At 45.4% G+C, this 23,584-nt stretch overlaps 1 protein-coding gene across 2 annotated transcripts in view; it reads right to left on the bottom strand.

The window, feature by feature from the left end:
- Positions 1-9,807: 9,807 nt before the first annotated feature.
- Positions 9,808-23,584, bottom strand: part of LOC139761337 (trehalose transporter 1-like protein) — a 45,528-nt gene continuing 31,751 nt past the window's right edge. For both annotated transcript variants that reach the window (XM_071685405.1, XM_071685404.1), the window contains exons 3-9: positions 21,901-22,036; positions 20,533-20,741; positions 19,457-19,689; positions 18,003-18,108; positions 14,823-15,102; positions 14,529-14,728; positions 9,808-10,584 (exon numbers count right to left, since the gene is read on the bottom strand). In XM_071685405.1, coding sequence (XP_071541506.1) covers positions 10,330-10,584; positions 14,529-14,728; positions 14,823-15,102; positions 18,003-18,108; positions 19,457-19,689; positions 20,533-20,741; positions 21,901-22,036 — 1,419 coding nt within the window. In that variant the 3' untranslated portion in view covers positions 9,808-10,329. The remainder of the gene's footprint in view (positions 10,585-14,528; positions 14,729-14,822; positions 15,103-18,002; positions 18,109-19,456; positions 19,690-20,532; positions 20,742-21,900; positions 22,037-23,584) is intronic.

The raw sequence follows: 23,584 nt of genomic DNA, 5'->3' as shown, positions 1-23,584 counted from the left end.
AGTGACAATTTGTTTTTATTTACTTTTTTTTCTTCCTCTGTCTTGAATCCGCGAACGGATGCCTGGCTGGCTCCACCTCCTGCATCCACGAACGCTGCTACTCTCCTGTATGGTTCCTGGACTCATAACTATGCTTAAATCTTACTAAATCAGATCTTATTTATAAAAGGAAGCGCTATTTTTTTTAATTTCGTTCTACCGATTCGCATCACTGCTAAAATCCGCGAAAGGATGGATGGATGGATGGCTCGACCTGCTTCCACGAACACTGCTACTCTCCTGTTTGGTTCCTGGACTTACAACTATACCTAAATCTTACTTACTTAGATATTACTTCTAAAAGGTGCTATTGTTTTAATTTCGTTCTACCGATTAACATCTCTGCTAGAATTGTCATACAGTTGATATCCAATTATGACTCGATATATTTTGTTTTTAATTACTTTCTAATATTTGTTCTACATGCGTGTGTCATTGCTATTATATCTAATTTCATTCTAACAGTTGAATTTCATGTCCTAGCCTAGCACGTTATCATACCTTGAAAGACGTCGTTGAGTAATTGCATTTCTTTATATAACCATTAACGCAAAGTTTGATGATAATAATAACACGAATTTAGTCACCAGCAGGAGCTGGATAAAGGGAGATGCTTTAAGATTTATCATCTATGCAATATTTTCCACAGTCCAGAGCAGTTTAGAGTTCTTAACAATTACACATATAATGGCATCAGTTGCCAGAGACGCTGTTACAGGTCAGTAGTAATTAAAATGCTACAAATATGCCAGGAAATACAGTACGTTATCTTTAGTTAAACGGAGCTATGGGTGTATTTCATATTCTGTTTTATAGGCGCAGTAATTCTACCAATGTGTATCGCTGAAATCATATCTTTAGATTCGCTGTACATAAAACTGTATTTCAGTTTGCATTTTGCCCTTGAAGCAAAATTAAGGTTTTACCGTCTCATATGTTTTACTAACAGTGGTTTCCATTCAGGGATTAAACCCCTCTCCACTCTGACCAGTTTGTCTCTTCCCCTTGATCAATATCATACCCTTACTTTTATCCATAACATAATTTTCCCTGACTCATACATCAGCTTCTCACACGAGTCTGTCATTCAAAAACAGCATCTCACTCACTCACTTCTCACTCCCAGCATATAGTAGATCTGCCCCTTTCTCATACACTTTCATACCTTCCTCCCTCATCACCTTATTTACCAGATTAAACAGCCATGGTGATATGACACACCTTTAACGCAGACCCATCTTCGGCTGGAACCACTCCTCCTCCTTACCTTCGCGCACACTACCCAAACGCTTTGGACAGAAACCATCATTGCTTCTACTCCAAAAAAACCCAGCTCTAACAGTCCTTATCATACGCTTTTTTTTTTTTCAGATCCCTCAATGAGAGGAATTACATTTTTCTGCCATTAATATTTTCTTTCAGACAACCCCATCGTGGGCCAATCAGGCCTCCTGTTCTCTGTCTCTCTCTCATAACTCATGTAAACTTTGTCAGTGCCAAAGCTTAGTCTACATATCTTCTACCACTGCTGACATCACAGTGTTCCTCCCATACAATCAGATACCCTACTAGGGTCCATACATGTAGGGAGTGTCGTAGTCAACCCTTATACTTAGGCACTGTTGGCTACAGACTAATGCTGGCAGTCTATATACAGTCGACTAGGGTGCATTAGAGAGAGAGAGAGAGAGAGAGAGAGAGAGAGAGAGAGAGAGAGAGAGAGAGAGAGAGAGAGAGAGAGAGAGAGAGAGAGAGAGAGAGAGAGAGATTTAGCTTAATACTTAGGTTGCTCTGGATGAAGTCAAAGGACGCAAATATAATATCATCCTTTCCCTTGCCACACAGTCTGTGCTTACGTCGAAGCTTTCCCGTAAAAAAGAACTAAGAAAGAGGGTTCTATGTGATCCATAAAATCCGTCACGTTCTTTGGATTTCTACGTCTATCGCCAGAGACCCAAACAAATCATCTATCACAGACTGTTGTCTGGAAATTCCCATTCATGTTGTGGTGGGGTATATCTGGTGGCATTTCATCCTTGAGGCTAATAAGCTAAGGCTAAATGAGATTCCGCTGTTTCTGTAAGTACGAAGCCTTTTATTTCTACGAGATACCCATCAGATTGGTCTAAATTCTCGACATGTTTGCGATGCCCTCAACCTAAAAAAGAGTTCTGTACATGAGTATATCTTCTATGCAAAATTCCCCTGGCTTCCTGCGATGTTTAATGAACAAGGTAGGGCGTTAGAGCAGTAACTTAAATGAAGTGCAAGCTATGGTCAAAGCCTTACTAACGTCGGTAAAGATTAAAGCTGTGGGATTTAACGCGGTACACAAAGGATTTTCTGATGCTACTTTAGGGATCAAGGAGGATCTAAACGTTTATAAGACAAAGGAGAATCAAATATTACAGCGTTGAAGTGCAAGCTATGGCCGAAGTCTTACTAAAGTCGGTAAAGATTAAAGCTGTGGGATTTAACTCGGTACATAAAGGATTTTCTGATGCTAGTTTAGGGATCAAGGAGGATCTAAACGTTTATAAAACAAAGGAGAATCAAATATTACAGCGCTGAAGTGCAAGCTATGGCCGAAGCCTTACTAAAGTCGGTAAAGATTAAAGTTTTGGGATTTAACTCGGGACACAAAGGATTTTCTGATGCTATTTAGGGATCAAGGAGGATCTAAACGTTTAGAAAACAAAGGAGAATCAAATATCATAGCGCTACTGAGGTCACCTGTCCCTTTATGATTCCCACATATCAGGTTGAAAGATAAATACACCCGAATGAAGTAATCTGAAAGGGATCCATCATGTAATCAAAGTCCCTTAGCTAGACATTTTAATTATGAAGAATATATATATATATATATATATATATATATATATATATATATATATATATATATATATATATATATATATATCCCTCATGGGGATGTACTGTTATTCTAAAATTGACTCTTAAAAGATACGTTTTGTTAAGAAAATATTAAATTATCTATAAAGTCCTAAGCTTTCCACTGTATTCAAAATTCTAAACCTTTACACCCTGTATTTAGGGAACGTAATTTTTATGTCATATTTCACGAGCCAGCCTCCCCGGGGAACCCAGCTCCTGGGGCGAGGGAAAAGCCTAGTCAGTAAATGGCATCGCCTGGTGGGCGACACGGCTAAATCGGGCAAGCCTAACCTAAACTAACCAGGAAGAAAGTGGGGCGCGGGAGTTCATTTTCCACCCCTACCCGTCCTGCGGGAGTCGAAGCCTCAAAAAGACAATACACAGTGAACAAAAGTTCCAGGAACTGAGTTCAGAAGGAACTCATCGAGAACTTTCGTGGTGTAACGGTGAGAGTTGATGATTAGGAGCCATGTACGGGTCTGCCCAGGGTTTCAAGTTTGACAGTCTGGACAGCTGAACGTTCATCCTATCTTAAAGGAGCAGGTCGAAAAATATAAATACCTGGATACCCTTGAATAGAGCAGTCCACTAACCCGTGCCGCCATAGCTTCACAAAAAAAAAAAAAATAAATAGATAAATGAATAAATAAGAAATATAAATGATTTATCTACATAGACTCCTACGAGCTGGTGCTGGGAAAGGCTGGATCCTTGATGAAGCTACAGGCCTGATGTCTCAATTGGCTTAAGGAGCAAAAGTAATCAGATGAATTCCGAAGTCAAATGCAAACAAATACAGGCAAGGGCATTGTAAATAGTGGGGCTAAGGTCGCGTGGGTTCGAACCTAGGGGTGTGGCAGTTAGCCTTAGGGTTCACCCAAATGCTCATCCTTCACTCGGAGTTGGTCGAATATATATATATATATATATATATATATATATATATATATATATATATATATATATATATATATATTGCTTTGTCGCTGTCTCCCGCGTTTGCGAGGTAGCGCAAGGAAACAGACGAAAGAAATGGCCCAACCCACCCCCATACACATGTATATACGAGCCTACGAGGATATATATATATATATATATATATATATATATATATATATATATATATATATATATATATATACATATATATATATATCACATGTTTACCAAATGGCGTCTTAGCTTCGTCTCTTCGATGTATATCAACTGACTGTTATATTTCTCTCTTGTGTCTCCCCTGATGATGTGATTATGACACGAAAGTGCACTTGGGAACTTATCGTGTTTCATTTTCCCCGTGGACTCATAGGAATATATATATATATATATATATATATATATATATATATATATATATATATATATATATATATATATATATATATATATATATATGCCATTTCCCGCGTTAGCGAGGTAGCGCTAACATCAGAGGAAAAAATATTTAGAATAAGAACCAATGAATCTTCTTGCCAGTCGAAGTTGCAACACAGACAGATCAGATGGTAGGAGTAGCAACACAAGCAGCTTGGGTGTCGCTCCTGTCGTGTGTGACAGGCAGTTGACAACAAGCCCTCATTATGATATAGGAGTCAAGATGAATGGTTAAACCTTTATCAGAACTAACCAGGCTGGTTGGTCCTTATTCACACCGGACAAACTGGATTTAGGGGGAGCGGGAAACCTACCCAACCAGCACCACTGGCTCAAGGACAACGATATAAAGTCCTTGGATCAGACATGGTGGGGGAGGCGAGAGAAAGAATCAAAGCCACACTCGCAGGGTAAAAAAAAGCTATAAACCAGGTAAAAGGCTATATAAACCAGAGGATAAAAAGCTATATAAACCAGAGGATAAAATAGGTTGATTCAGTACCAGAGGATAAAATAGGTTGATTCAGTACCAGAGGATAAAATAGGTTGATTCAGTACCACAAGATAAAATAGGTTGATTCAGTACCAGAGGATAAAATAGGTTGATTCAGTACCAGAGGATAAAATAGGTTGATTCAGTACCACAAGATAAAATAGGTTGATTCAGCACCTATGAGTACAAACATACAATGATGCTTCAAGGAGATGAAGACAGCTTCACGTACAGAGAACCCAAGAGGGAATGAGACCTGCCTTTTTTTTTTGTTTCCAGAAGACGAACCTACACTTTAAAGGACACACTAGAAAATAATATTGCCAAAAAAAAAAAAAAAGGTGACAAGACGACAAGAAACACTGCTCAGGGCAGTTGATACCTATGTGTCAGGAGAAACCCAATACAAAAATACGACCCCGCCCCTCAAGGAAGGATTGTGTGCATCTGCTTTGAGTAGCTAGGCTTTGAGAAGGTCTTGATCCAGCAAACAAGTTATATACCACCTGAAGGCTCGCCATCTTCACCATTCTTGTAGGTAGGTTTGGGCCTTCATCTATCCTAAACTAAACTAGAAAGACGTTTAAGGAGTGGGGGGGACGTTTAAGTTGGAGGATTAAACGGTGTTCCTAGGCTACGTTTAGGAAGGTTTCTATCCCCTAACTTAAACATAACAGCCTAGAAAACCGTTTGAGAGAGGGGAATAATGAGGTGATTCTGTGTTAAGTTAGGTTTCGACTCCCGCTAAACTAACTTAACCTAACGACCTAGAAAAACATTGGCAGATTAAAGGAGAAAAACATTAGGTGGTTCTAAGGTACGATAGGTTAGGTTAGGTTAGGTTAGGTTTTTTTCTCTTTGTACCTCCTATAATAACCTCACCTAATTTTATAATCTCCCTGCTTTTGGCGGATGATCCAACACAATAATGGCCATGACGATGCGCAGAAGTGCGCAGCCGTCGTGGTGTGGTGGTGGATGGCATCCGGTGGGAAATCCCACTCGCGCATCCCGAGAGGCTGTGTATGTGGCCTTGTGTCTCATCTCCGCCATGGGATATAGATTGCATGTTCGCTCTTAACTTATACTTGTACTCATTGCCTTTTGTATTTTCATTATAGTTTTTACTCTAAAGAAATGGTAGATAAATTCCCAGTTTCACGAGTAGGCTTCATTTATTTGTACCTAAGAAGGACAAGACTTTTTGCGTTGCTCCGAAGCCCACTTGCCCGCCACCATAGTTCACATATGGCTCCTTAGGTGGCAGCAGTGCTAGTGTTTTGCATCTATACACTATACAGGAACCTTACCTTTTCTTAATTGTGCCTTTCCCTATTCATTTCATCTATTTCTCCTAACAGCCATGTAATAATAATAATAATAATAATAATAATAATAATAATAATAATAATAAAGTAATTCACGGCTGTATAACCTGTAGTGCCCTTGTATCACGAAGATTTTTCGAGTGGTATCTGTAAATTGAGGTCGAGAAACTTAATTACCCTAGTCTGGACTAAAACCCCCCGAGTAAACCATCCAATTAGCACTCCCTGGCAAGGGGCGGAGGGCGCATGCATGGTGACTTGAACAACGAATACAAAGGTCTTGCGTCATGTCCAGATACAACTGGCCTTACCAACTGGGTACAGCCCGCCTCGCCTTGTTCTTACTTGGACCTCACCCTTGACTACAAGGTTGGAACACACCAGCCAGATGCATGCGTCTGTCTTCATCTTCCTGGATCATTTCGGCCCTCTGGCGGTTATTCTGGAACCACCACCAACAAAAAATATGCCATGTTGGTTCCCTCTTAACCTCCCCTTTTCTTCTATCAACACTGTCTCTATCCCAGAACATTTGATTCTCACTCCTGTAGCAGCTTCACGAGACCTACCCCCCTAGCAACAGTATTAAGGGAGGTAACCTACGGCAGGCAGCGCCGCAGGACCTGGGCAGCAGCAGCACCTACGTTTGCCCTCAGGAGAGCGTACAACACCTCATTATTCCTCGATCAGTATCGTAAATTTTCCACTTCATCTTTAATCATGTTCCTGCTGCTTCAGCAACAGCAGCAGCAGCTACTGACCTTGTGGCATTATACCCTAATCCATGTTGATAATGTCGCATTACCTATGTTTCTGTACCAAAACAATATCGAGTATATCTTGTGGAAAACATTTAAGGCGACACTTCAAAGGACAGCATGTGTCTGGAAGGGCAAAATGTGATTTCTTCCTCATAATCCAAATGTAAACAAGGAAATGCCATGACCATGTGGCTCACAGTACCCGTAACCCTAAATAAACCATATACACAACCTTGCTCAATTAAACACCTCTCGTGGCCATTAAGGATCATGCCACGTCAGTAATAATTTCTGTTTTTCATTTACAGATCTATAATTATTTTTGTTATCGAATGTATTGGGGTTTAGGTGGACATGGTGACCCTTAAAGAAGTATATATTACTCACTCTCTAATAAAGGTTGTGTAATTTGCCTCTCATTAATGGAGACAAGGATTGTCCCTGGTTTAGGTCATGTCTATTGTGGCAAAGGTCATGTAACAGTAAAGCAGAATGATAGGAAAAAAGAATTTTACTGATTGACATACCAAATTGCAACAGATGTATGATGGCGTTCTGAAATGCATTTCGAGTGTTTGTCATTTGTCGATAGGGCGGGTCACACACACACACACACACATGCCACTCCTCTCCATCATGCTGAGATAATCGACTGGGCAATACGGATGTAAAATCCTCTCTCCATAACACACAGATAATTACCACACACCATTCGTTCTTCTTCCATGACTGACCAAAAATATAAGGGACCATAATTCTAAAATACTTGTGTTCATAAGTAACAGAAATACGTGACATTTTATATCTACACAGATCTAAGTATTTGAATATCATTATATATAGGTTGTCTGTATTATATTTGAAATAAGAAATATAGTCTCCAAAATTAAAGGACCATAATTCTAAATTGCATGTGCTCCTAGCGAGTTATAGGAATATGAGACATATCTATTAATGGAGATCTACACATATGAATATCAATATATATATATGTAAGTTATCTGTTTTATGTAGACTGCAAATTTACAATATTAGATAAACAAAGTCCTTGTTATGTGCGACGTGAAACGTTAACTCTTCCTTGGGCCATCTACACGACCACAGTAATTGTTTGTTTTCATGGCATTATTAAGATACAGAATCCTTAGCAAATTTATTTTGGTCATTTTCACACAATGTAACAAAGATGATAAATACTTATCAGACTGGAGGCCGGGCATGGTGAAAAATATATATTAAAATATTAGTTCTACCTAAAACAAACTGGAAACTACTCAGACGCCTGCAGTAACAAAGGACAAAAACTGGTTATATTCAAGCGTCTTATTCACTGACAAATTCTTTGTATATATATATATATATATATATATATATATATATATATATATATATATATATATATATATATATATATATACACTCCGTTTTCTTGAAAATCATGCATAATGACTTTTATCTTAATGAGAATAGACATTGTATTGTTTCCTTATAAATATATATATATATATATATATATATATATATATATATATATATATATATATATATATATATATATATATTCTACTTTTCACTGAAAATTATTTAAAACTACTCTTGTTTCATTGATACCCTCACCTCGACGAGAACCATAGATCTTGTATTGTCTCCTCGAGAATTTTGTTTACCAATTTCAAATCTAATTATATATGTATATAAACAAAATTGGGTGAGGTTGGTAAATAAATAGATGTTTAGATTCTAACCGAACTTAAAGTTTAGAAATTGATGCCGGAGAGAAAACTCCACAAAACAGCACCAGCGGCAGCAGACTAGACTCGCTAGCCAATCCCTGCCGTTGCATTGGTCCTCAAGCATAACTATGGACATCTTTCCCATATTTATTGACTGGAGGGACCGCGGGGGGGAATCGGATCTTCGAGGGAGCTTGAATCCTCTGGGAAGGGTTTGATGGAAGACTTTCTTTCGAAGTGCAGCTACGAAGTAGCTCTCATTGATACAAGGGAGAAAGTAATGGAGGCTGGATATTGGTGCCTGAGTTGAGCTATCCACCCAACATATAAAGCTACTCACACAATGTAGGATAATGATGTGGAAAATCGAATATATACAATCTATAATCTTCATATATGCCTGAGGAGAATTTAATCCGTTTTTTTCCCCCCGCCATTCATCTTTCCCCTCCTAATAATTATAATCAATACAATTTTACCTTGATGTTGATTTATGATTTGAATGAGGTCAGGTATATGACATAACCATTTATTTCTCTACAAAAGCATCAATTATATATATATATATATATATATATATATATATATATATATATATATATATATATATATATATATATATATATATATATAATTCCGAAGAAATGACATAAATAAGGAAGACACTGAAGCTAATTCAAACACAGGAGCAGTGGCAAATTGAAGTGGACCCCAGCAGTATGAACCATTCACCCTTCCTTCTTGGAGCTGAATGGGATCTTTAAATCAATTAGTCATAAATACCAATAAGAGACCATATTTCGTTCTATGTGATACAAAAAATTTAGTAAGTGCCAGACATATCCAACAGTGTTTCACTGTAAGGGATTGTTCCCTTAACCCCAAAGTGTAGATGAATATTAAAGATTGAATATATATATATATATATATATATATATATATATATATATATATATATATATATATATATACAGTAGGAGAGTAGGAGAGCCCTTGGGTTGGTTGGGGAGGCTAGGGCACCTTCTCCAGGTCCTGGGAGGTTGGTAGGTGGGCTGGGGAGACTAGTGCACGCTCTCCAGGCCCTGGGAGGTTGGTAGGTCGGTTGGGGAGACTAGTGCACCTTCTCCAGGCCCTGGGAGGTTGGGTGGGGGAGACTAGTGCACCTTCTCCAGGCCCTGGGAGGTTGGTAGGTGGGTTGGGGAGACTAGTGCACCTTCTCCAGGCCCTGGGAGGTTGGGTGGGGGAGACTAGTGCACCTTCTCCAGGCCCTGGGAGGTTGGTAGGTGGGTTGGGGGAGACTAGTGCACCTTCTCCAGGCCCTGGGAGGTTGGTAGGTGGGTTGGGGAGACTAGGGCACCTTCTCCAGGCCCTGGGAGGTTGGTAGGTTGGTTGGGGGAGACTAGGGCACCTTCTCCAGGCCTTGGGAGGTTGGTAAGTGGGCTGGGGGAGACTAGGGCACCTTCTCCAGGCCCTGGGAGGTTGGTAGGTGGGCTGGGGGAGACTAGGGCACCTTCTCCAGGTCCTGGGAGGTTGGTAGGTTGGTTGGGGGAGACTAGGGCACCTTCTCCAGGCCCTGGGAGGTTGGTAGGTGGGTTGGGGAGACTAGGGCACCTTCTCCAGGCCTTGGGAGGTTGGTAAGTGGGCTGGGGGAGACTAGGGCACCTTCTCCAGGCCCTGGGAGGTTGGGAGGTTGGTTGGGGAGACTAGTGCACCTTCTCCAGGCCCTGGGAGGTCGATGGGAAGGTACTGCCGTAGGCGGGCATGTAGCCCTCCCGCCCAGCGGCGGAGAAGGGCGTGAGGACGGAGTTGCCGACGAAGGCGTGCTGGAGCTCCTCCAGCGTGCGCCCGCGGGTCTCCGGTAGGAAGAAGAAGGCCAGCAGCGCCAGCATGAGCTCGAAGGAGGCGAAGACGATCACGGCGTTCCGCAGCCCGATGGTGACAGACACGTCAGGGAACACCTGTGGTAGAGGGGGAGTAACGTGTGGTAGAGGGGGAGTAACGTGTGGGGATGGTGATAGACACATCAGGGAATACCTGTGGTAGAGGGGGAGTAACGTGTGGGGATGGTGATAGACACATCAGGGAATACCTGTGGTAGAGGGGGAGCAACGTGTGGGGATGGTGATAGACACATCAGGGAACACCTGTGGTAGAGGGGGAGCAACGTGTGGGGATGGTGATAGACACATCAGGGAACACCTGTGGTAGAGGGGGAGTAACGTGTGGGGATGGTGATAGACACATCAGGGAACACCTGTGGTAGAGGGGGAGCAACGTGTGGGGATGGTGATAGACACATCAGGGAACACCTGTGGTAGAGGGGGAGCAACGTGTGGGGATGGTGATAGACACATCAGGGAACACCTGTGGTAGAGGGGGAGTAACGTGTGGGGATGGTGATAGACACATCAGGGAACACCTGTGGTAGAGGGGGAGTAACGTGTGGGGATGGTGATAGACACGTCAGGGAACACCTGTGGTAGAGGGGGAGTAACGTGTGGGGATGGTGATAGACACGTCAGGGAACACCTGTGGTAGAGGGGGAGTAACGTGTGGGGATGGTGACAGACACGTCAGGGAACACTTGTGGTAGAGGGGGAGTAACGTGTGGGGATGGTGACAGACACGTCAGGGAACACCTGTGGTAGAGGGGGAGTAACGTGTGGGGATGGTGATAGACACATCAGGGAACACCTGTGGTAGAGGGGGAGCAACGTGTGGTAGAGGGGGAGTAACGTGTGGTAGAGGGGGAGTAACGTGTGGTAGAGGGGGGAGTAACGTGTGGTAGAGAGGGAGTAACGTGTGGTAGAGGGGGAGTAACGTGTGGTAGAGGGGGAGTAACGTGTGGTAGAGGGGGAGTAACGTGTGGTAGAGGGGGAGTAACGTGTGGTAGAGGGGGAGTAACGTGTGGTAGAGGGGGAGTAACGTGTGGTAGAGGGGGAGTAACGTGTGGTAGAGGGGGAGTAACGTGTGGGGATGGTGATAGACACATCAGGGAACACCTGTGGTAGAGGGGGAGCAACGTGTGGTAGAGGGGGAGTAACGTGTGGTAGAGGGGGAGTAACGTGTGGTAGAGGGGGAGTAACGTGTGGTAGAGAGGGAGTAACGTGTGGTAGAGGGGGAGTAACGTGTGGTAGAGGGGGAGTAACGTGTGGTAGAGGGGGAGTAACGTGTGGTAGAGGGGGAGTAACGTGTGGTAGAGGGGGAGTAACGTGTGGTAGAGGGGGAGTAACGTGTGGTAGAGGGGGAGTAACGTGTGGTAGAGGGGGAGTAACGTGTGGTAGAGGGGGAGTAACGTGTGGGGGATGGTGATAGACACGTCAGGGAACACCTGTGGTAGAGGGGGAGTAACGTGTGGTAGAGGGGGAGTAACGTGTGGTAGAGGGGGAGTAACGTGTGGTAGAGAGGGAGTAACGTGTGGTAGAGGGGGAGTAACGTGTGGCAGAGGGGGAGTAACGTGTGGTAGAGGGGGAGTAACGTGTGGTAGAGGGGGAGTAACGTGTGGTAGAGGGGGAGTAACGTGTGGAAGATGATGATTATTATGATCAGGACGACCCCCCCCCCCCCCCCGAGCAACGTCGCACGACCCTCGAGGCACGACTCCTGATACGAACCTTTACGTATGGTGGCCTTTCTGAGTGTCGTCCCGTCGTGGTCGAGGGTCGTTTTCTCGTGCTGAAGGGGTCGTACCGTCGTGGTCAAGAGGGTCGTTTCGTCGTGCTCAAGGGGTCGTCCCGTCGTGTTCAAGAGGGTCGTTTTGTCGTGCTCAATGGGTCGTACCGTCGTGTTCAAGGGGTCGTCCCGTCGTGCTCAAGGGGTCGTCCCGTAGTGTTCAAGAGGGTCGTTTTGTCGTGCTCAATGGGCCGTACCGTCGTGTACAAGAGGGTCGTTTCGTTGTGCTCAAGGGGTCGTCCCGTCGTGTTCAAGAGGGTCGTTTTGTCGTGCTCAAGAGGTCGTCCCGTCGTGTTCGAGAGGGTCGTTTTGTCGTGCTCCAGGGGTCGTCCCTTCGTGCTCAAGGTCGTCTGTCGTGCTCAAGCCCGTATGTCGGTCTCAAAGGGTCGTACCGTCGTGTTCAAGAGAGCCGTTTGTCGTGCTCAAAGGGTCGTACCGTCGTGTTCAAGAGAGCCGTCTGTCGTGCTCAAGAGGGTCGTCCCGTCGTGCTCAAGAGGGTCGTCTTTCGTGGTTCAAGGGGTCGTCCCGTCGTGCTCAAGAGGGTCGTCTGTCGTGCTCAAGGCCGTATGTCGGTCTCAAAGGGTCGTACCGTCGTGTTCACGAGGTCGTCTGTCGTGCTCAAGGGGTCGTACCGTCGTGTTCAAGATGGCCGTCTGTCGTGCTCAAGAGGGTCGTACCGTCGTGCTCAAGGCCGTATGTCGGTCTCAAAGGGTCGTACCGTCGTGTTCACGAGGTCGTCTGTTGTGCTCAAGGGGTCGTCCCGTCGTGTTCAAGAGAGCCGTCTGTCGTGCCTAAGGGGTCGTACTGTCGTGTTCAAGATGGTCGTCTGTCGTGCTCAAGGGGTCGTACCATCGTGCTCAAGGTCGTCTGTCGTGCCTAAGGGGTCGTCCCGTCGAGTTCAAGAGGGTCGTACCGTCGTGTTCAAGAGGCCGTCTGTCGTGCCTAAGGGGTCGTCCCGTCGTGCTCAAGAGGGTCGTCTGTCGTGCTCAAGAGGGTCGTACCGTCGTGCTCAAGGCCGTATGTCGGTCTCAAAGGGTCGTACCGTCGTGTTCAAGAGGTCGTCTGTTGTGCTCAAGGGGTCGTCCCGTCGTGTTCAAGAGAGCCGTCTGTCGTGCCTAAGGGGTCGTACTGTCGTGTTCAAGATGGTCGTCTGTCGTGCTCAAGGGGTCGTACCATCGTGCTCAAGGTCGTCTGTCGTGCCTAAGGGGTCGTCCCGTCGAGTTCAAGAGGGTCGTACCGTCGTGTTCAAGAGGCCGTCTGTCGTGCCTAAGGGGTCGTCCCGTCGTGCTCAAGAGGGTCGTCTGTCGTGCTCAAGAGGGTCGTACCGTCGTGCTCAAGGCCGTATGTCGGTCTCAAAGGGTCGTACCGTCGTGTTCAAGAGGTCGTCTGTTGTGCTCAAGGGGTCGTCCCGTCGTGTTCAAGAGAGCCGTCTGTCGTGCCTAAGGGGTCGTACTGTCGTGTTCAAGATGGTCGTCTGTCGTGCTCAAGGGGTCGTACCATCGTGCTCAAGGTCGTCTGTCGTGCCTAAGGGGTCGTCCCGTCGAGTTCAAGAGGGTCGTACCGTCGTGTTCAAGAGGCCGTCTGTCGTGCCTAAGGGGTCGTCCCGTCGTGCTCAAGAGGGTCGTCTGTCGTGCTCAAGAGGGTCGTACCGTCGTGCTCAAGGCCGTATGTCGGTCTCAAAGGGTCGTACCGTCGTGTTCAAGAGGTCGTCTGTTGTGCTCAAGGGGTCGTCCCGTCGTGTTCAAGAGAGCCGTCTGTCGTGCCTAAGGGGTCGTACTGTCGTGTTCAAGATGGTCGTCTGTCGTGCTCAAGGGGTCGTACCATCGTGCTCAAGGCCGTATGTCGGTCTCAAAGGGTCGTACCGTCGTGTTCAAGAGGGTCGTCTGTCGTGCTCAACGGGTCGTACCGTCGTGCTCAAGGCCGTATGTCGGTCTCAAAGGGTCGTACCGTCGTGTTCAAGAGGGTCGTCTTTCGTGGCTCAAGAGGGTCGTACCGTCGTGCTCAAGGGGTCGTCCCGTCGTGCCTCGAGGGTTTTATGAGGTACTTTGTCACTACGTGAGTGATCATGAGGTGGACATTAATGAGGGACTCGTAGTGAGGAGAGGCAAGTGAGGGGAGAAACCCCATTGGCTCTGACCCACCCACCCACCTCCTCTCTCTCTCTCTCTCTCTCCCCCTCTCTCTCTCTCTCTCTCTCTCTCTCTCTCTCCCTCTCTCTCTCTCTCCTCACCTCCGTTATGAGGAAGAGGACGACGACGAAGGTGCTGGTGGTGATGGAGGCGCCCAGGGAGCGCACGGGCGTGGGCAGCAACTCCCCAAGCAGGATCCACGGCACGGGCCCTGCCCCTAGACCGAAGGACGCCACGTAAACCATGATGGCGAGGAGGGGCACCCACCCCACGCCCTCGGAATCCGCGTACAAGACCCCTCCTGCAGGAGGGTGAGGACATCGTCAGAAGAAAAGGGAGGAGGAGGAGGAGGAGTGTAAACGCTCTTTAGACTCCGTCAGACAGGTCTTCCTCACCTGTGATGAAGAGGGCGACGCCGCACACGACGGAGGAGACGATGAGGAGAGGTCGGCGACCCAGCCTGTCGATGGTAGCGGCCGAGACGAAGGTGAAGACGAGACGACAGATCCCCAGCAGCACAGAGGACGTGAATGGGTCGAGGGCGGCGCCCGCGTTCTCGAAGAAGTAGACGGCGTACATGAAGATGACCATGGCGCCCCCGAGCTCACGCAGGATGAAGATGCTGGTAACGAGCAGGACTGGGCGGTAGTTGCCTGGTTCCTTCAATGACCTAATCTGTGGCAACACACACACACACACCATTAGACCAGGTGGTTCCACATGTGACACGATTACAGGTGTGTCCTCTACCTGTGGGTACATATGTGTCTATCGATGGGTAACATATATGTCTGTTTATCTATGGGTAACATATGTATCTTCCTACCTGTGGATCAATATGTATCTACCCATAGATACATATGTATATGTATACGTATGAGTACATATCTGTCTACCTGTGGGTACATTTCCGTCTATCTGTGGGTATATATCCGTCTACCTGTGGGTACATATCCCTCTACCTGTGGGTACATATCCGTCTACCTGTGGGTATATATGGGTCTACCTGTGGATACATATGTGTCTACTTGTGGGTACATATGTGTCTACTATGACTACATATCTGTCTACTTGTGGGTACATATGTGTCTACTAGTGACGACATATCTGTCTACCTGTGGGTACATATGTGTGTCTCCCTGCGTATATATCTATGTGTGCATACTTGTGACAACATATGTGTATACTTGTGACAACATATGTGTCTACTTGTGGGTACATGTGTATACTTGTGGGTACATGTGTCTACTTGTGACGACATATGTGTATACTTGTGGGTACATATGTGTCTACTTGTGACACCATATGTGTATACTTGTGGGTACATATGTGTCTACTTGTGACGACATATGCATACTTGTGGGTGCATATGTGTCTACTTGTGAGAACATATGTGTATACTTGTGGGTACATATGCGTCTACTTGTGACAACATATATGCATACTTGTGGGTACATATGTGTCTACTTGTGACACCATATGTGTATACTTGTGGGTACATATGTGTCTACTTGTGACGACATATGCATACTTGTGGGTGCATATGTGTCTACTTGTGAGAACATATGTGTATACTTGTGGGTACATATGTGTCTACTTGTGACAACATATATGCATACTTGTGGGTACATATGTGTCTACTTGTGACGACATATGTGCATACTTGTGTGTACATATGTGTCTACTTGTGACAACATATATGCATACTTGTGGGTACATATGTGTCTACTTGTGACAACATATATGCATACTTGTGGGTACATATGTGTCTACTTGTGACAACATATATGCGTACTTGTGGGTACATATGTGTCTACTTGTGACAACATATATGCATACTTGTGGGTACATATGTGTCTACTTGTGACAACATATATGCATACTTGTGGGTACATATGTGTCTACTTGTGACAACATATATGCATACTTGTGGGTACATATGTGTCTACTTGTGACAACATATATGCATACTTGTGGGTACATATGTGTCTACTTGTGACGACATATATGCATACTTGTGGGTACATATGTGTCTACTTGTGACAACATATATGCATACTTGTGGGTACATATGTGTCTACTTGTGACAACATATATGCATACTTGTGGGTACATATGTGTCTACTTGTGACAACATATATGCATACTTGTGGGTACATATGTGTCTACTTGTGACAACATATATGCATACTTGTGGGTACATATGTGTCTACTTGTGACAACATATATGCATACTTGTGGGTGCATATGTGTCTACTTGTGACAACATATATGCATACTTGTGGGTACATATGTGTCTACTTGTGACAACATATATGCATACTTGTGGGTACATATGTGTCTACTTGTGACAACATATATGCATACTTGTGGGTGCATATGTGTCTACTTGTGAGAACATATGTGTATACTTGTGGGTACATATGTGTCTACTTGTGACAACATATATGCATACTTGTGGGTACATATGCGTCTACTTGTGACGACATATGCATACTTGTGGGTACATATGTGTCTACTTGTGACGACATATGTGTATACTTGTGTGTACATATGTGTCTACTTGTGACGACATATGTGTCTACTTGTGACAACATATATGCATACTTGTGGGTACATATGTGTCTACTTGTGACGACATATGCATACTTGTGGGTGCATATGTGTCTACTTGTGAGAACATATGTGTATACTTGTGGGTACATATGTGTCTACTTGTGACAACATATATGCATACTTGTGGGTACATATGTGTCTACTTGTGACAACATATATGCATACTTGTGGGTACATATGTGTCTACTTGTGACAACATATATGCATACTTGTGGGTACATATGTGTCTACTTGTGACAACATATATGCATACTTGTGGGTACATATGTGTCTACTTGTGACGACATATGTGTATACTTGTGGGTACATATGTGTCTACTTGTGACACCATATATGCATACTTGTGGGTACATATGTGTCTACTTGTGACGACATATGCATACTTGTGGGTGCATATGTGTCTACTTGTGAGAACATATGTGTATACTTGTGGGTACATATGTGTCTACTTGTGACAACATATGTGTCCACTTGTGACAACATATGTGTCTACTTGTGGGTACATATGTGTCTACTGTGACAACATATGTGTATACTTGTGGGTACATATGTGTCTACTTGTGACAACATATGTGTATACTTGTGGGCACATATGTGTCTACTTGTGACAACATATGTGTATACTTGTGGGCACATATGTGTCTACTTGTAACAACATATGTGTCCACTTGTGACAACATATGTGTCTACTTGTGGGTACATATGTGTCTACTTGTGACAACATATGTGTATACTTGTGGGCACATATGTGTCTACTTGTAACAACATATGTGTCCACTTGTGACAACATATGTGTCTACTTGTGGGTACATATGTGTCTACTTGTGACGACATATGTGTATACTTGTGGGTACATATGTGTCTACTTGTGACAACATATGTGTCTACTTGTGGGTACATATACATGTACCAGGACGTAGTGAAGGGAACCCATGGTGTGTGGCCACTTCCTCTCTCACCTGTTGCATGATGGTGTTGTGCTCAGCCTGTTGGCTCAGGGCCTCCCGGATGGTCTGCAGCTCAGCGTCCACGTCGTGCTCGGGGGCCCGTAGCTTCATCAGGGCCCTGGGGGAAGATGGGAAGGTGGGAGGGAGGTAAGAAGGCCCCTGGGTTATCATCACCTGACATGACATGATTTGAGTGCGTGAAAGCACTAGGGGCACAGCTTGTGGACAGGGCATTCACTCAGACCTGCTACAAGCACTAGAGGCACAGCTTGTGGACAGAGCATTCACTCAGACCTGCTACAAGCACGAGTGGCACATCTTGTGGACAGGGCATTCATTCAGACCTGCTACAAGCACGAGTGGCACAGCTTGTGGACAGGGCATTCACTCAGACCTTCTACAAGCACTAGAGGCACAGCTTGTGGACAGATCATTCACTCAGACCTACTACAAGCACCAGGGGCACAGCTTGTGGACAGATCATCCACTCAGACGTGCTACAAGCATCAGTAACACAGCTTGTGGACAGGTCATTCACTCAGACCTGCTACAAGCACGAGTGGCATAGCTTGTGGACAGGTCATCCACTCAGACCTGCTACAGACACTCCTACAAGCACGAGTAACACAGCTTGTGGACAGATCATCCACTCAGACCTGTACAAGCACCAGGGGCACAGCTTGTGGACAGATCATCCACTCAGACCTGCTACAGACACTCCTACAAGCACCAGGGGCAGAGCTTGTGGACAGAACATCCACTCAGACCTGCTACAGACACTCCTACAAGCACGAGTAACACAGCTTGTGGCCAGATCATTCACTCAGACCTGCTACAAGCATCAGGGGTACAGCTTGTGGACAGATCATCCACTCAGACCTGCTACAGACACTCCTACAAGCACCAGGGGCACACCTTGTGGACAGAACATCCACTCAGACCTGCTACAAGCACCAGGGATACAGCTTGTGGACAGATCATTCACTCACATCTGCTACAGACACTCCTACAAGCACGAGTAACACAGCTTGTGGACAGATCATCGACTCAGACCTGCTACAAGCACCAGGGGCACAGCTTGTGGATAGATCATTCACTCACATCTGCTACAGACACTCCTACAAGCACGAGTAACACAGCTTGTGGACAGATTATCCACTCAGACCTGCTATAGACACTCCTACAAGCACGAGTAAAACAGCTTGTGGACAGGTCATCCACTCAGACCTGCTACAAGCACCAGGGGCACAGCTTGTGGACAGATCATCCACTCACATCTGCTACAGACACTCCTACAAGCACGAGTAACACAGCTTGTGGCCATATCCTCCACCCAGACCTGCTACAAGCACGAGTAACACAGCTTGTGGCCAAATCATCCACTCAGACCTGGTACAGACCCTTCGTCATTCACTCCCACCTCTCTCTCTCATAACTCCTGCGGGAGGACGTGGTCGTGGGCTCACCTGAGGGCCATCTTCTCCTTCCCCTTCTTCAGTAGCCAGTAAGGCGACTCCGGGACGAAGAGGACGCCCACGGTGACCGGGAAGAGGAGGATCCCACAGACGAGGGTCGTGCTCTGCCAGTCCAGGAAGCGAGCCAGGGTGTACACCAGCAACACGCCGATGCTGACCACGATCTCCGGCAGCGCCGACAGGAGACCTCGCACGTCCGCCGTGCATATCTCCGCCAGGAGCGGCTGCGGGAGGAGATAGAGAGAAAGAGAGAGATAGAGAGATAGAGAAAGAGAGAGTCTACGTTCTTGTGTTGACCTCATCCCCGACTTTTACTCATGTATATTATGTATCATGGCTTGACTTCGACGTATGCAGACACACAGACACGTAGATCGTCAAGGGCGTTCGGAAATGGTTGAGAACGAGGTGGTGTTGTGGGGGCCCCCCCGTCATTAACGAGACCCATTTGCCACTGAGGAGCTCATGGATAGGTGGTTGTGACATCTGCTTCTTCCCCTACAATGCTTAACTCTGGAACTCTTTACCTTCTCATGTTTTTCCTCCACAAGAAGAATTTGCATTATTATTCATTTTCTTTTTTTTAGTACTTTAGAACACTTCTACGTCGACAGGAGTCCCCACTTACACCACCAGTGCCCACGTACACAAGTGGTATCCACGTACACCAGCAGTAACCATCTACACCAGCAGTATCCACTGACACAAGCAGGACCCACCTTCTCCAGCAGGACCCACCTACACCAGCAATATCCACTGACACAAGCAGGACCCAACTACACTATAAGGGCCCACTCACTCCAGCAGTACCCACCTACACCAGCAATATCCACCTACACCAGCAGTATCCACCTACACCAGCAGTATCCACCTACACCAGCAGTATCCACCTACACCAACAAGATCCACTTACACCACCAGCACCCAACTACACCATAAGCACCCACACATACCCGACCCCACCTGCACCAACCACCACTACCCACGTACAACAGCAGCGACCCCACCTACACCAGCCGGAGCAACAGACCCCCCAAGTCTTGTTCAACCATGGCCATCACACCCACCTGCACTACAGTGGTGAGCATCAAACCCACACCGCCTGTGATGATCCGCCCGATGTAGATCCAGAGGAGGGAGTCCGTAACAGCCATCAGGATCCAGCCGACGCAGGCGGGGAGGAGAACGAAGCTGATGAGACGACAAGGACCCACAGCTTCCACCAGGACCCCACTCCCAGCCGTCGAGAAGATGGCAGCCACCCCAGCGCTCGACACTGCAGAGAACCACACGCCGGACGTACATTATTACCAGCGACCACCTCCTCCTCCTCATCATCACGCCTGCTTAGTATACATACAACATATTTGGAGGGGGAGGTGTGTGTGTGTACCGACGTGACCCAGCTTCTGTACATGTGTACCAACCATGTGACCTAATCAGTCTGTGCCCTAGTGTGACCTTATGTGTCTTCCCGTGTTACACTTGTGTTGCCCGACTCTTCTTAATTTTGTATATTATGCATCATGCCTTTACTTCTACGTATGCACACAAACACACACACACACACACCCTAGCCTATGCCAGGTACTTATTCTGTCGACCAGTCCATAGGGAAGGATGAACAGCTGGGTGGACTGTGGACTGGCTACAGCGACCAGTGTTCGAACCAATTTGGGTTAGATTCTAGAGGCGGGCTGGCCCGTGCAAGCGTGATGATCAGTAACGCAAACTCTTACAACAGAGAGATCTTTGTGACCTGTTGTCTACAAGCAACACTATGGGTGTATTCCATTGTTGTGCCCTTGTGTGACTGAACGTCTGTAAATGTACCATTATAAAGTGTCTTTCATTGTTGTGACCATATTCTTTTGTGCCCTTGTGTGACCCAAAGTCTGTAATATGTACCATTATAAAGTGTCTTTCATTGTTGTGACCATATTCTTTTGTGCCCTTGTGTGACCCAAAGTCTGTAATATGTACCATTATAAAGTGTCTTTCATTGTTGTGACCATATTCTTTTGTGCCCTTGTGTGACCCAAAGTCTGTAATATGTACCATTATAAAGTGTCTTTCATTGTTTTGACCTTATTCTCTGTGCCCTTGTGTGACCTTATTTCTGTACCATAAGTGTCTTCCAAGGGGGCTTGACCTTCCAACACATCTTCGTGTTTACCCAAAATTCATTTGCTACTGGGCACTCAACCCTACACACGTTTACGTTTTCAGTTGAATCACGTCGCTTACATCTTAACCAAAGCCATCATTGCCTCAAAAGAAAAAAAAGAAATAAGAAAAAGATGTAAAAACAAAAGACATTTAGAAATAGATGTAATCTTCACATAGCCAGATCTGGAAGAGCCTGGAACTCCAGGGAGGTTTCGAGTTCCAGGCCCTCACTGGGAGTGGAGTTGGTTCGTTTGGGAGCCACTCACCGAGCCACTGCTGGTCGTCCTGCGTCAGGTTGAAGCTGGCAAAAGGATCCATCATCATGCGCGACACCTCCACTGACCACCCAACCACGGTGCCCGTGCACAACACCGAACACACCAGGATGCACGACACGCAGATCTGGGCACGAAGAAACATGTCAGACTCTTTTGTTTACGACACACAGATCTGGGCACGAAGGAACATGTCAGACTTTGTGTTAGTGATCTGGACACATACCACACCAGCATGCACGACACTGAAGAAGAAAGCGTAGCCACATACGAATAAAGCGTAGCTACAGAAGAAGAAAGCGTAGCCACATACGAATAAAGCGTAGCTACAGAAGAAGAAAGCGGTGCCACAGAAGAAGAAAGCGTATCCACATACGAATAGAGCGTAGCCACGTACGAATAAAGCGTAGCTACATACGAATAGAGCGTAGCCACGTACGAATAAAGCGTAGCTACAGAAGAAGAAAGCGTAGCTACAGAAGAAGAAAGCGTAGCTACAGAAGAAGAAAGCGTATCCACATACGAATAGAGCGTAGCCACGTACGAATAAAGCGTAGCTACAGAAGAAGAAAGCGTAGCCACATACGAATAGAGCGTAGCCACGTACGAATAAAGCGTAGCTACAGAAGAAGAAAGCGTATCCACATACGAATAGAGCGTAGCCACGTACGAATAAAGCGTAGCTACAGAAGAAGAAAGCGTAGCCACATACGAATAGAGCGTAGCCACGTACGAATAAAGCGTAGCTACAGAAGAAGAAAGCGTATCCACATACGAATAGAGCGTAGCCACATACGAATAAAGCGTAGCTACAGAAGAAGAAAGCGTAGCCACATACGAATAGAGCGTAGCCACGTACGAATAAAGCGTAGCCACATACGAATAGAGCATAGCCACGTACGAATAAAGCGTAGCTACAGAAGAAGAAAGCGTAGCTACAGAAGAAGAAAGCGTTGTCACAGAAGAAAGGGTAGCCACTTACGAATAAAGCGTAGCTACAGAAGAGAAAGCGCTGTCACAGAAGAAAGCGTAGCCACGTACGAATAAAGCGTAGTTACAGAAGAAGAAAGCGTTGTCACAGAAGAAAGCGTAGCCAAGTACGAATAAAGCGTAGCTACAGAAGAAGAAAGCGTAGCTACAGAAGAATAAAGCGTAGCTCGAAGGGAAAACGTAATATGTTGATATATTCTAAGAGAGAATACAATACGGTAAAAAAAAAAAAATATAAGCGAATGAAGACTTTTAAACGTGCTTGCCAATAATTTAGACGAGAGACATGTGAAAATTAATATGAATATCACAGAGAATCTCTGAAATGAAGGGTGAGTCTGTGGTTGGTCGCCCTAAATGAAGTCTGTGGTTGATTGCCCTAAAGTTTGAAATTAAGAATTTTTTTTTATTAGTGAGAGTGTGGATCATAGGAACTGAATAGCTTGTATGCGTATTTGATGAGAAATGTGTCAATAGAAAAACGCTAAGTACGTTTGCTAAATGAGGAAACCATATGGGTAGGCGCTGTTGTGGGGAAGATATGGATGTGTAAGGTATGAAAAGAATGGAAGGTATATTCCAGGAGAAGGTAAACTGTACACAAATTGTTTTGGAAGAGTGAAAAAAAAAATTACCTGTTTATGTACAGCACTGACAATGTTGTTACATCAGTTTGTGACTGAGC

This window comes from Panulirus ornatus, chromosome 40, assembly GCF_036320965.1.
Source record: "Panulirus ornatus isolate Po-2019 chromosome 40, ASM3632096v1, whole genome shotgun sequence".
Taxonomy (NCBI): domain Eukaryota; kingdom Metazoa; phylum Arthropoda; class Malacostraca; order Decapoda; family Palinuridae; genus Panulirus; species Panulirus ornatus.
The sequence above is the reverse complement of the archived record's forward strand: the minus strand, read 5'-3'. Positions and strand labels throughout refer to the sequence as shown.